This window comes from Rhineura floridana, chromosome 7 (assembly GCF_030035675.1).
Source record: "Rhineura floridana isolate rRhiFlo1 chromosome 7, rRhiFlo1.hap2, whole genome shotgun sequence".
Classification (NCBI taxonomy): domain Eukaryota; kingdom Metazoa; phylum Chordata; class Lepidosauria; order Squamata; family Rhineuridae; genus Rhineura; species Rhineura floridana.
In genome coordinates this window covers 82,117,328-82,131,200 of record NC_084486.1, presented here as the reverse complement: position 1 = coordinate 82,131,200, position 13,873 = coordinate 82,117,328, and the positions used below count along the sequence as shown (strand labels likewise).

Sequence of the window (13,873 nt, the reverse complement as noted above, 5' to 3'; positions counted from 1 at the left end):
TAGGATAGATAGAGTTATACTTGCAATTTGGCTAAATACAAAAGCAATCAAGAGCCCTATTATTTGCAAAGTTGTGGTGAGAATTTCCCCCTCTGTTTCCTTTCACTCAACAGGATCATCTCAACTCTCTGTCAACCAATTGTTACTCCTTGCATAATTTTATTTATGTTCAACTCTTGATACTAGGATCTATGTGTTAAGAGTTCTTCATGTTCTAAGCATGCTATAAAAATGTTGAGTGCTTGAGTGAAGATCCTGGTACTGGAGTGCTGAGTATTTCTTGTCCACTGCATGAATACTGCTGTTAAGTGTCTGATAATGGTGATTTCACTGTCAGTCATCCTGTGTGATTTTCAGTCAGATCCAATGTGTATTTACTCAGCAATAAGTTTCATTGAATTCAGTAGTGCTTACTTCCAAGTAAGTGATCATAAAGTTTCAACATTTGAATAATGTCAGAAAATTTATAATTTCACAGTTCCAGACAAGTTTGATGAGTTGTAAAGATAGTGGTAGGTTATTACTGTAAGTAACTGAATCTTCCAGTATCTAACACTGTTCATGTTTTCCCTCTAAAGTTTAAGAAATACTTGAGAGATACAAATTCATCCTAAACTACATTGACATTTCTCTAAGGTATGACATATAGTACAAAGATGGTGCCCATGTTGCTTACAACCTATACAACTTTTTTTATAAGAGTTCAGTGTGCATTTGTGTGGTATTTGTCATTTGCTCTTGAGAATCAGCAAGCTAAATCCAACAAAACATGAGAAACTAAGCAAGAGTGCAAGATTTCTAAATCTTAATAATCCTAAATTCCCAGATTTATGAAGTGGAAAGTTGTTAGTAAACACAATTTCTTTCCTTTTTTTTGGTCTTTTGTTTTTGTTTGTTTCTATCAGAGTGAACTACTTAAAATGAGACAACAAGCTGTGGAGACTAAACATTTTATTGAAAAGCAAGAGGAAGAAGAAAGAAAACTCTTGAAAATTATTTCGGAAGCTGATGCAGAGAGGATGAGGCAGAAAAAAGAATTAGATCAGGTAGGTAACAAAAGTACCCTTTAGTGGGACTTACTCAAATGTGCCATAAGTGAAGCATCAACCCACTGAATATAACACAGGGTTGTAAAACAGAATGATGCCAACTTGTCCCAGACCCTCACCAATAATGTTCTTATTTACTGACGATATGCAACATTATGGTGCTTTGCTTTTTGCTGATGAAGATACTGCCCCTGATGCTTTATGACTGACAGTTTTCATACTTTCAGCCCATCTGTAGAATCTTGCCTTGGCCTGCCTCATTTCTAGGTTATTAGTGAAAGAGACATTCTAGGGAGCCAGCTGGTTCGCCGCAATGATGAATTGGCTCTTCTGTATGAGAAGATCAAAATCCAGCAGTCAATTCTGAACAAAGGAGAAATGCAGTACCGGCAAAGAGTGGAAGACATCCGTCTCCTCAAGCTAGAGATCAAGAAACTTCGTCGGGAGAAGGCGATACTTGGCAAGAGCGTAGCTAATGTGGAAGAACTCAGGTAGAAACAGAGAATCAATTTTGCTTGTGGCTATGGCCATGACACTGCTTTTAAGACACTGAGGAATGTTTATTTTCATGCATGACAAAGATTTGTGTTGACGTGTAAGTTATTTCAAAAAAGGATTTGCTTCACCTGATTTCATACACATGCTAAATTTAAATTCAAACAAATCAACCAATCGATAGGCAGGAAAAAGCAGTATTATTTTAAAGAAAAGTTGCTGGTAATCAAACTATCTCACTTCCAAAGTTTACCTTGTTTAAGTTACTACAACATAAAGCTTGATAGACAAATATAGGAAGGGTGTTCACAATTCAGTGAACTACTTAGCGGGGCCCAGGACCCACATTAGCACAACTGCTTTTTATTAGATAATTCATAGTAGAAACAGAACATTTGACATATTTATAACAAGCCTTAATATGTTCTCAATTTTTTGTCCTTCTAGATTTATCAGGTGGCTTGATCTAGTGGAAAGATTTGCTTAAGTTTTCATTGAAGATTGTGTTTACTTCAGAGCAAACTTTTATGGGCTTGGTACACCTCTCCCTTTTTTGTGCTAACACTTTTTTTTAAAAAAGAAAAAAGACCTTGCTGTACTTGAGACATATTTTGTCCTTTTTGAAAACGTTATATAGTCACTGTGGGCTTATAAGAAAATAGACTGAAAAAAATGAATGTTTTCCCCAGGTAGCATGCCATCATGTGGGTTATAGCGCCATCTAGCATCCGAAGGCAAGAATGTACTGAAGTCAAGACCTGGGCTGCTCCTGACCCCCCATTCCAGTTCATTCTTGCCTTCGGCCAAGGCAGTTCTTATCTACGTGTTGTGAGTTGTTTATGTGGAGAGTGAGTGCTGGAGGAGGGTGTGAGGAGTGTAAAAGTGCAGGGCTTTCTAATTCCCATTGGGTCTTACCTAGCCTTTGCAGAATTCATCTTTATCCAACCTTTTAACTTTTAAAACTTTTAAAACCTTTTCTTCTCCCTAGTCTCCTTCTGGGTCTGGAGGCGGCTGCCCCGCGCATCCCCCCTTATTTTGGAGAGCCAACTGCCAGCTGCTTCCCTCATGGGGCTTGTGGCTGCAGTCCTGGAGAGCTGGTGGTTTCCCTTATGGGGCTCGCGATTGCATTCCCTAAGGAGTATTAATCCATCTTCAACCCTTACTGTTTAACCCGCGGGGCTCATGGCTGTGGCCCTGGAGGATTTTTTAAAGACTCCTGTGCCCCCCCTCACTTTTTACACCCCGGGGTGTGGCTGCAGTCCTGGGAGACCATACTGGAGCTCGCGGCAGTGGCTCCGGTCAATTGCTGGGGTTGCGGTGGATACTGGTCTCGCAGCTGCGGTTCTGGTCATCTCCTGGGGCAGCATAGCTTTGTGTTGTGACCCATCTGGAGCTCGTGGCTGCAATTTTCTTCGGAGCTTGCGGTGGTGGTGACTTTGAGTAGTTGGTGTTCCTGTCTAACATCCACCATTTTGCCTGCCATTTTTATGGCTTCTTGCTTCTTGTCCTCCTCAACCACTTGCGCCTGCCATTTTGTTTTCCTTCCCCCCCGCTCTTTCTTAAAAGGATTTTTTAGCCTTTTTGTGTTTTTAATCATTCTCTTTTAAGAAACATTAGTGTGCCCTCCACATATAGCGACCTATATGTTTAAGGGTGTGTGTGTGTGTGTGTATATAGAATTTGAAAGTGCACTGGAGCTGTACCACGCCCTCCTACTGTGTGCATGTACCTGGGCTCTTATTTCATCTGGGCTCCTACTTCATTGTACCTCAGCACTAGAAGTGCACTGGGGGCTGTACTGCTCCCCTCATTCGTGGGCTTGTACCCATGCTCATTCACACTGCACCCCTCTTCCAGTGCGTGTGTTTGACTAAAGAGTTGCTACTGGGTCAAGTTCAAGGTTCCAGTTTTGGTGTACAAAGCCCTATACAGCTTGGGACCAGACCTGAAAGACTGTCTTATCCCTTATATATCCAGCTGATCACTGCACTCTGCAGGTGAGCGTCTCCTGCAGATACCATCTTATCAGGAGGTCCGTTCTGCACAACATAGGAAATGGACCTTAAGTGTGGCAGCACCTACCCTGTGGAACTCCCTACCCTTAAATATTAAACAGGCACCATCTCTGTTATCTTTTGGGCGCCTATTGAAGACCTTCCTCTTTCAACAAGCCTTTTAAGTTGAGACCTTATTCCAGTCTGCTTCTATGTTGGAATTGCTTTTTAATATGTTTTTAAACCTTTTATTAAAACAATATGTTTTTAAATCTTTTTTTAAAGATGTCTTCAAAGCTTTTTTAAAAAAAATGTTTTTAAAGTTGTTTTCTTTTAATGTATTTTAAAGTCTGTTTTTATGATGTTTTAAAGTGTTTTTAGTGCTTTTGTTTGCTGCCATGGGCTCCTGCTGGGAGGAAGGGCAGGATATAAATCAAATAATAAATGAATGAATGAATGAATAAAGATACCGCACCCCTCGCTCATGTGCTTGTATAACATGGCAGATCAAGCACCAGAGGCAGGCCAAGCACCAGTTGCAGAACAGCAGTGCACAGCCTCAACACAAGTCTACAAGACACAAGGATTCTAAGCACCATTCCAAGGCTGTGGCCAAAACTAAACACTCTTCTACCCAGATAGCTGCTAGGCGAGCATGATATGTGTTATTTCCAACCTCGCTGGAAGAGCCCTCTACCTCGGCCACTGTTATAGGCCAGGAGACTGGTCAGGAGAGATTAACAGCCCTCTGTCACTCACCTGCAGGGTCATCGGAGGAAGATTTTAAAGGTTTCCCTAATCAGACATCCTTGGATCTTCAGACTCAATCTAATTCAATGGCTAGGGCCCAAGTCTCTCACCAGCCTGATGCAACTGTCTCATATCTTCCTCAACAGATGCAGCCAGAGACTCTGGACCCCCAGATGGGCACACATGTTCCTCTGCTGGGGTTGCAGTTGACTCCGGAATTTGTCTCTCAGCTGAAGGATGCCCTTTTGGGCACTTTCTCACAAGCACAGTTGCTTCCACATGTGAACTCTCTGGGCCAGTCTGTGCCAGTCTCTCAGGGATCGGCTTGTAAGCAACTTTGCGCCAGCACTACTACTCATCACTGTTGTTCAGATGAAGCTCGAGCACTCTCACCAAATCCCTTTGACATTACCAGGGGCAGAACTGGAGGTGAGGTGACGGATCTAGGGGTCCCTCAATTCCACTTGAGGCGGAGGGAGATGATTGGAGTGGTGAATCAGAGGTGGAGGAGGATACCTCTTACTGCCTGTTTGACTCAACAGACTACTTTTCACTATTTCTCAAAAACTGCTGGAAACTCTGGGTCTCCTATCTCTGCAGGCCAAACCAACGCCTTCCCCAGTGAAGGGGGCCAGGGTTCTGAGAACCCCCAGATTGTTGGATCATTTTTCCCCTGTTCCAGATCCCATTGATAAGCTGGCTAAGGAGGATTGGGCTCAACCTTTGCATGCTTGACGGTTTTCAGCCCTGTCTAACAAACACTATGCCTTGGCTCCAGACTTTATGAATCGTCTGAACGTTCTGCTAGTGGATGACCCAATTTCAAGTTTGGTGCCCAGGTCTGTCCTTCCAAAAGAAGGGGACTCCCAGCTCAAGGATCCGTCTGAACAGAGACTCGACTTTGCACTTCATAAAAATAAATAACGAGGCTACTGCCTATTCCATCCAGGCTTCCTGTGCAGCTTCGATTTTTACCAGAGCCTCCATGATGTGGTTGGACAAATTTATCAACGAACCCAATCCTGACCCCACCAAACTCAGAAGAGTTCTTGTGAAGCTTCACAAGTCAGCTGCTTTCATGGCTGTTGCCACCCTGGACATGACTCAGTTTGCAGCATGGGCTATGGTGGCCAAAGTAGTTGCATGGAGGACACTCTGGCTCTGGCACTGGGATGCAGATACCATGGCCAGAGTCAATCTCTCTACAGCACCATACACAGGGACAATGCTTTTGGAGAAGAAGCCCTCAAAGCAGTATTGGTCGATCCCAAGGAGAAGCAGAAGCCAGTCTTAGCCACAAACGAAAAGGAGGACTGGAGGTCATTTAGGAGATTCACTCCATACCGTCCTTTTCAGCCATTCCAAGGAACATGGCTTGGTGGGAGAGGCTATGATTTTTGATTCACTGATTTTTGGTCTTCCAAAGGAACTTGGCCCAAACAACGATTCCAGGGCCAATCTCAGCACCAGGGAAGACAAGGTCCCTCATCTTCATCAACTGAAAGGAGAGCTTGTCAGTAGAGGCAATACTGACATCATTCCTGTTGGACATAGATTACTGCATTATGCAGAACAGTGGCTACATTTGCTGATGGACTCTTGGGTCTGAGATCTCATATGGCACAGTTATGAGATAGTTTTGGTTACCCTCCAAACAGATTTCTTTCCTACCCTTTTCCCCATTCTCAAGAGAGGCGAAGGATAATGGAGGAAGCCATATGACACCTTCTCGAGATAGTGGCCATAGAACCAATGCTGCTGGCCGAACGTTATGCAGGGGTCTACTCTGTCTTATTTGTGGTTCCCAAGAGAGATCTTTCATGGAGGGGTGTTCTAGACCTCAAGTTTCTGAACAGGTCTGTGATACCGGTGCTTCAACATAGAGTCCTTAGCCTCAATCATAGAAGCTCTGCAGGAGGGGGACTTCCTGGCTTCCATTGACCTGAAGGAGGCATATCTCCATGTTCTGATCTGCCCTGCCCACAGTTGTTTCCTGGGGTTTGCGGTCGGCCAGCAACATTTTCAATATTGGGCCATGCTGTTTGGTCTCTTGTCAGCTCTAAGAGTGTTCACCCAGGTGATGGTCATCCTGGTTGCTCATCTCTGTCTCCAGGGGGTCCATATTTATCTGTATCTGGGTGACGTACTGCTCCAGGTGGAATCCAGGGATCAGGCCTTGATTCACGTTCATTGCACTCTCGAAACCCTGATGGACCATGGATTCTTGGCCAACATCGAAAAGAGTCACTTAGCCCCTATGCAACGTTTACAGCACTTGAGAGCTGTGTGGGACATAGTTCAGGCCATGGTTTTCCTATCACCAGAGCAGATTGCAACTATCAGGGACACGGTACGACTCCTGATGTGTCGTTCAGGGGTGGACGCTATGTTGCTGGCAAAGACCCTGGGCATGTTCATATCCACCATTCATACTGTACCTTGGGCTCATCATCATACTCATCCACTCCAATGGGCCTTATTTTCCTTGCTGTTTTGCCTGTTCTATTTATTACTGTTGCTCAGATATCTTACTTCAGTCTTGTCACAAATGAACTGGAGTGGGAGGGGCAGGAGCAGCCCAGGTCTTGACTTTAGTACATTCTTGCCTTCGGACACCTATGTGATGGCATGATACCTGGGAAAACCACCTTTCAGGTGAGGCCAACGGTCTGTTTTCAGTGAATTACTGGTTTGGCAAAAGAGGATTTAGTTCTGTCTTCTGTTAAGTAAGATTTATGCTGTTGGCTTAACTTCATTGATGTTAATAAAGTTTGCTCTAGAGAGTTACTCTGCTAGTCGTAAATAATAAGAACAATAAAATAGGTAAGGTGCTATTTTTTTATTGGACTAATTTTTGTGGATGAAAGAGTATTCAAACTTTCACAGATCTCTTTACTGCCTTGAATAGAAAAGTTACTAATTCTCAGCTATCTACAAATGCTAAATAACTTTTAGGGAATTAAATATCACTGTGCTTCTAAGCATTTTTACTCAAAAGTAAATCTTATTGAATCCCATGGATCTTACTCTGTAGTAAGTGTGCATAAGATGCAGCCCAAGAGAGTTTTAAAAGGTTTTAAGCTGATGTGCCAGTGCTGACTATGGTGAACAGGATTTTTTTCTTTTGAAACCTCTGTAGAGAGAGACAACTAACTGGTTATGGGATGTCTTCACTGTGAACACACTAGAGAGCTAAGAATTCCTGTTGAGTGGCTTAGTGGACTGATCACTTTCTGTGGGGTGCAGGAGAAAATATTTCCCCTGCTGACTTTAATCTATGTGGGGAAATGGGCAGATTGCCTAACAGAGAATTTTGTCTCAGTGCAGAAATTGAGTGAGATGACTTTAAGGTATGTTCCAGCCCTAATATTACGGGTTCTATGGAGATATAGCATGTGGCATTTATTTGCTGTAGATGGTCAATGATTATACAGCTACAAGAGTGGCTGTATACTATAGCCAGCGTGGATTTTTCACATTCTACAATGTTAAATTGAAAATACCCCCCATGCCATTCTGTGGTTCCCATAAACTCATTTCAAAACAAAACCTTACAAAACTTATAGTCCTAAACTCAGAAATGCTTGCTTAACATTTTCATGGTGATACAAAAAACAGTAAGAAAGAATAGAGAGTTCAAAGTGTAAAAAGAGAGAAAAAAACCCAGACCCCTTTTGGACTTTTTCTTGTCAGAGTTCTCATAATCTGTTGAAATTCATTAAAAATCAGCCATGTTCACAGAGTACCTGTAATCTTGTTACTGACCTTGCCGCATACTCCGACCTTCATCTTCTGCTATTTAAAAAGTTTAAAAAATGCCTGGCTGATCTTTAATTAATTTAAGAAATTTTGCCTTGAACTCAATGATAATGTCTGGCACACTCAGTAAGAATCAACTGTCAGTGTTCTAAAAGTCAGACTCACACCTGCTGGGCTTTCCTAATTAGGAGGCCACACCCACACCAGACCTTGATTTCACTTGAGATAGTCATGGCTTCCCCCCAAAAATCCTGGGATGTGTAGTTTGTGAAGAGTGCTGAGAGGAGACTCCTATTCACCTGACACAGCTGCAGTGGCCAGACTGGTTTAACAGTCAGAAACTCTGGTTAAAGGTCTGTGAGGGGAACAGGGCATCTCCAAGCAACTCTCAGCACCCTTCACTAACTGCACTTTCCAGGATTCTTTGGGAGAAGCCATGACCGTCTAAACTAAAATAAAGGTCTGGTGTGGATGTGGCCAGGGACAGCTTTGGTTAAAATTTGGTTGGGAGGCTACATGTGCCTGCTGCAGAATAAAAAGGTGGGAGAAATGCTGAAAAGCAATGATACTGTTCACAATGTTTTCCTTTTGGAAAGGAAAGGGGCTTCCCCTCTGCCCAGTGCCCACCCACCCAAACTCCTTCCCTCCCCTCCTCCTCCCCTTGCTCCTCCCCCAGGTCAGTGCTTGACTTTGACCTGGGAAACCATGGTTTGAATCCCCACATAGCCATGAATCTCACTGGGTGACCTTAGGCCAGTCACTGCTTCTCAGCCTGAGAGGAAGGCAATTGTAAAACCACCTCTGAATACCATTTACCATGAAAGCCCTATTCATAGGCTCACCATAAGTCAGGATTGACTTGAAGTCAGTCCATTTCCATTTTCAAACATAATTGCACAGAAATAAATCCCACTGAACTCAAAAAGTATGCAAATGATCAAATCCATCCTCCCTTCTCCCTCCTATCCTCTCCCTATCCCCATCCCCTTCCAATTTCCTCCTTCCCCTTCCTTCTCCTTCCTCTCCCCTTCCTCCTCCCCATGATCAGTTTAACCTATCTTAAGCATGTTTGCATGGGAGTAAATACCATTGAACTCTGTAAGCATGCAAATGATCAAACGTGCCCTCCCCTCCCCCTTCCTTTGCCCCCCTCCAATCCGCTCCTCCCCCTCCCCCTCCTTCCCTCTCCTCTCCCCATGATCCTCCCCCATGGTCAGTTTTAACTATCCTAACCATGATTGCATAGGAGTAAATCCCATTGAACTCAATAAGCATGCAAATGATCAGACCTGCCTTTCCCCTCCTTCCCCTCTCCTCTCCATTCCTCCTCCCCTCTCCTCTTCCTCCTCCCCTCCCCTCTCCTCTTCCTCCTCCCCTCCCCTCTCCACTTCCTCCTCCCCTCCCCTCTTCCTCCTCCCCTCCCTATCCCATGTGGTCAATTTCACCTATCCTAAGCATGATTGCAGGGGAGTAAATCCCACTGAACTCAATAAGCATGCAAATGATCAATCCATTCTCAGCAAACTTGCACAGAATCCCTTTTCTTACCTCCTGGATTAAAAAGCAGAGAAATTCACTAATAGGCAAAAAACCTTGCAGTTTAAGAACGTACCTATAGCCCACAGCTATTTCTATCAAACTTTAAAAAGCAGGGAAATTGGGCAGCTCCAGTGAATGCACCAGGGGAGCAGGAGACCTGACGTCCTCTCTAAGATATTGTACTGCCCTACAAATTTGTCAAAATGCAAATACAATTTGGGTTGGTCTTTCACAGTCCATTCCACTTGCTGTGTAGCTTGGAAGAATTTGGTAACGTGCCTCTGAGCATGTGGTGGGTGGTGACAACACCTGCAATCAGCCCAAATAATAGAAAGAAGACATGTGCTGTGCTGATCTTGTTTTAGCAGGGAGGAAGCAACATTATTAAGAGAGTTGATATAGTTCAGATGGTCACTTTAAATATGTCTGATTTAGTTTGCAATTTTAGTGAAGTTTCCTATAGGAAATCATATTCTTTTGTTTCTGTTTCTGTGAATATATGAAGTACAGCAACACTTTGCAAAATTTACAGTAAACAAACTCCAAAAATAATTGTGGAATAATGGCATTGACTATTCTGCAGAATAGTCTCCAGAGGGCATGAGGAGTGTCTCAGTTTGCACAAGATAAAACAGTGGTAGGTGAAATACATTCTAGCAAAATTCTAGGTGTGCTCTATATTTTTAATAGACTGTGCCCCCCTTGCCTTAAATGAAGTGGTTTAAACATAGCAGGCTGAAAACATGCCTCCTCTTTTTTCCATCAGCTAGAGTCATTCCTGAAGTAGCAACATATTGTAGTCAGTCTGATTTTACATCAAACTGAAGTTTCAGATTCAACTGTTAATGCACCCAAAATAGAAATAGAACATAACCTCCAATTTGAAACACAAAAGGCTGTCTTCACCATCATATAACACTGACCAATAAATAGACTTTGAAATTAATAAAAATAAATTTGACACAGATTTCTAGGATGAATAATGAGGGAAATAAAATTTTCTAGTAACACAGGAAAGAAACAAAGTAAGAACTCCAACAAACATACAAAAATATAATTCTCCATCTTTGGAGATGGCAGGTGTTGCCACCACCCACCATATGCTAGAGGCAGATGTTACAAAATTCTTCCAAGCTACACAGCAAGTGGATTGGACTGTGAAAGACCAACCCAAATTGTGTTTGCATTTTGACAAATTTAGGGCAGTACAATATCTCAGAGAGGTCAGGTCTCCTGCTCCCTGGTGTATTCACTACAGCTGCCCAATATCCCTGCTTTTTAAGGTTTGATAGAAATATCTGTGGGCTATAGGTACGTTCTTAAAATGCAAGGTTTTTTTTCCCCTGTTAGTGAATACGCTTTAGATTTGTGGTTGAAGTACATTGGGCTGGATGCTTATGGACATGCAAGTATAAGGCACTGTGGCAAAATTAGCTTATGCTAATGATATCAGCAACTCTGTTTTAATGAACTCCCCAACCATGGCTAGAATTGCCAGAAAAGAGTCATTCCATCATTTACAGTGCTAAGTAGCTTTAACTGGTACAGTACTACTGTTAGTCCTTTGTTTTGCCTATTCATCTAATAATTGTTTCACGTGTTTCAAATGGAAGTTTGTTAATGTAACTTGTTTATGGTAACAATAATTAAGGTTTTTATACTAAGAAATAGAAATGAAAGGGAAGGGATGTAACTAAGAACAAAAAAAGCTTTGAAAAGCAGCCATATAATGCAATATAAAATTATATCAAACAGTAGAGGCTTCTAATATGTATTTATTCATTTAGAGCATTTATACATCGGTCTTCAGCTAAAACAAATCCCAGAATGGCTTACATATAATCAGTTAAACAAAACAGCCTCTGCCCACAGTTGTACAATTTAAAAGATGCAATATAAAAGGAACAAGGAACAGGGAGGGAAGGGGAAAAACAAACCCAAGAGCCAGTTATCTTTATAATGACCAGCTGGAATGGAAATAGTTCCATGTTTTGGGGCAAAAGCCACTTAATGGAGCTGGTTTTTCAGAAGTGCCGATAGAATGACCCCAGCTTCCCATCTCTTGTTGAGACAGCCTGCTTGAATGGCTGCTACCAGGTGACAGCTGAGTTAGAGAACTGGTAGAGCTGGCAGTAATTAAATTATGTCTTTTTTGTTACAGCCATGTAGGAAGTCTCAAACAATCCCAGCTCACTGGCATCTGCACTTGTAGAAGACACATGACTGAAAATAACACATTTCTCATATGCACAGACTACATTTTTAGGCATACTTTAAAATGTTTCATAGATGCATCTGTACTATGTAATGGTGTGAAGCATCTTAAGCCTAGTGAAAAGATAATGAGGATGGGTGGGAGTTTTTCAGTTTCATCATTTAGCTGGAATACTTGGAATAGAAATATAACTGGGGCCTTCTCAAGCTGCCGAAAAGAACAATTTATTGTATGTTTTCTTAACTACAATGAACTTCTAGAGTTTGCCTGCTTTGAAACAGCCTGCAGTTTGTGCTCTTCAATAAATGTCCATTGCCATGGCGTTCCTTATGTCACATAGATGGATTTGCTTGGGAAATACTCAACAACAGGATCAGTTAGGTTGCTTCAGGGACATTGTGTTTATCTTCGTTTGAGAGTAGGTATAATGGGATAAATAGGACAGCTTGTCAGTCTCAACAATATTATCACATCAGTAGCCACTCATTATCTCATATCCTAGATAGTGCATGCTGATTGCACCATATTTACTTTTACCACATAGTATTGTGTTTGCTTTTTAAAACCCACAATTCCAATTTTTGATCACTTAAGTAAAACTTTTTTTAGACAAATCATTATACTGATATCCTACATATTAAAAAGATATCTGAACAACTGCCTTCTGTAAATAAGGAAGGTTTACCATTTCTTTTGGCAAGAGGTAAATGGGATGTCTGAAAACAGCATTCATTACATCATTAAACTCTACAGTAAATGCTAGAAATATTTTGCTTGAGTAATTGAAACTACTAGTGAATATATGACAAAGAAGAATTGGGCTGAAATATGTCTTTCTTAATAAGAAAGTTAATTTTTGTCACATGGGCTTGTTTGCAGAAGTGATGATGTCTATATGACTTTCCTTTTGAAGGCAGGAAGTTTATCATATGCAGAAGGAGTTACTGAAGGAACGGACCCGCTGTAGAGCCTTGGAGGAGGAGCTTGAGAATCCCATGAATGTTCATAGATGGAGAAAATTAGAGGTATAATATTACATTTCAAAAGCCCAGATTTTCAAATAGGAAGCATGGCACAAGGCATATTTTGTTTTAATGATATGCAAATTGATATTAAAAAGGGCAGACAGGATAAAATTTCCATACCATATTCTATGGTGGTTAGTGGTAGACAGGCTTTGTATATGCAAAGAATTCAGGGGTTATTTTTTGCATTGCTTCCATAATGTATGATTGCAAAAAGAGAACTAATCAAAATCCAAAAAGAATAGGGAGATCTGAATGTGGGATTTAAAGAGAAATAGCTCATTAACTTGAACAGAGAGCTGGAGTATTAAACAGTTCAAATAAAGTCCCACCCTACCTTAGAGAAGGAATGTCTCTTCCATTGTCAAATGTGAAATGTTGCATTGGATGGAGTTTGCGGAGAACAGTTCAGGTCAAGCAGAAGGAGCAGGTATAATCTGAGTAGTTAATACAGCATTATGTATAGTGTATTGTAAGAATGTATACTCCTGCACTTTCCAACTGAAATCAAAATAAAAAATGTGTTTTAATATAGACCAAATCCATGAGCAGAAATGGTACCTTTGAACATTTCTCAAGCAGCTGAGATTTCTGTTTTCCACGCATATGGGTCTTTTATGTAGTGCCAAAGGTTGCTCAGCTGATCTCTCAAATTGGTGGCAATATTCAAGTCTCTGAAGAACTCCAGCTGAGTGTTTTGGCTGTACTGACTGCCCAGCAGCCAATTCTGAGATTTTGATGCTAAATTTTATCTGATAAAGTATTCTGGATTTGTCCCTTTAGAAGCAGAAAGAATATGGGATGTTGAATTATATTCTAAATCTGTTCTAGGTAAAAAAAAAAGGATTATTTAATTTAAATGCTTAGCAATTGCTTATTCTGGGAAGATATTTGTTTTAACCTGCCATAAGCCTATGGGATAGAATAGGCTATACATTTAAATCACATACATAAACAACAATTATTGGATTCCATCTCCTTTCATACTCAAGTGTGACCAAGTGTGTGAAATGGAATTTTAGCTGGGGCTGTGCTATTAACAGGTAG

The 13,873-nt window shown here is 41.5% G+C and overlaps 1 protein-coding gene across 1 annotated transcript in view; it reads left to right on the top strand.

The window, feature by feature from the left end:
- Positions 1 to 13,873, top strand: part of CFAP58 (cilia and flagella associated protein 58) — a 160,971-nt gene that overhangs the window by 67,490 nt on the left and 79,608 nt on the right. Inside the window, exons 12-14 of the mRNA XM_061634391.1 lie at positions 906 to 1,046; positions 1,317 to 1,540; positions 12,715 to 12,826. Of these exons, the coding sequence (XP_061490375.1) occupies positions 906 to 1,046; positions 1,317 to 1,540; positions 12,715 to 12,826 (477 nt within the window). The remainder of the gene's footprint in view (positions 1 to 905; positions 1,047 to 1,316; positions 1,541 to 12,714; positions 12,827 to 13,873) is intronic.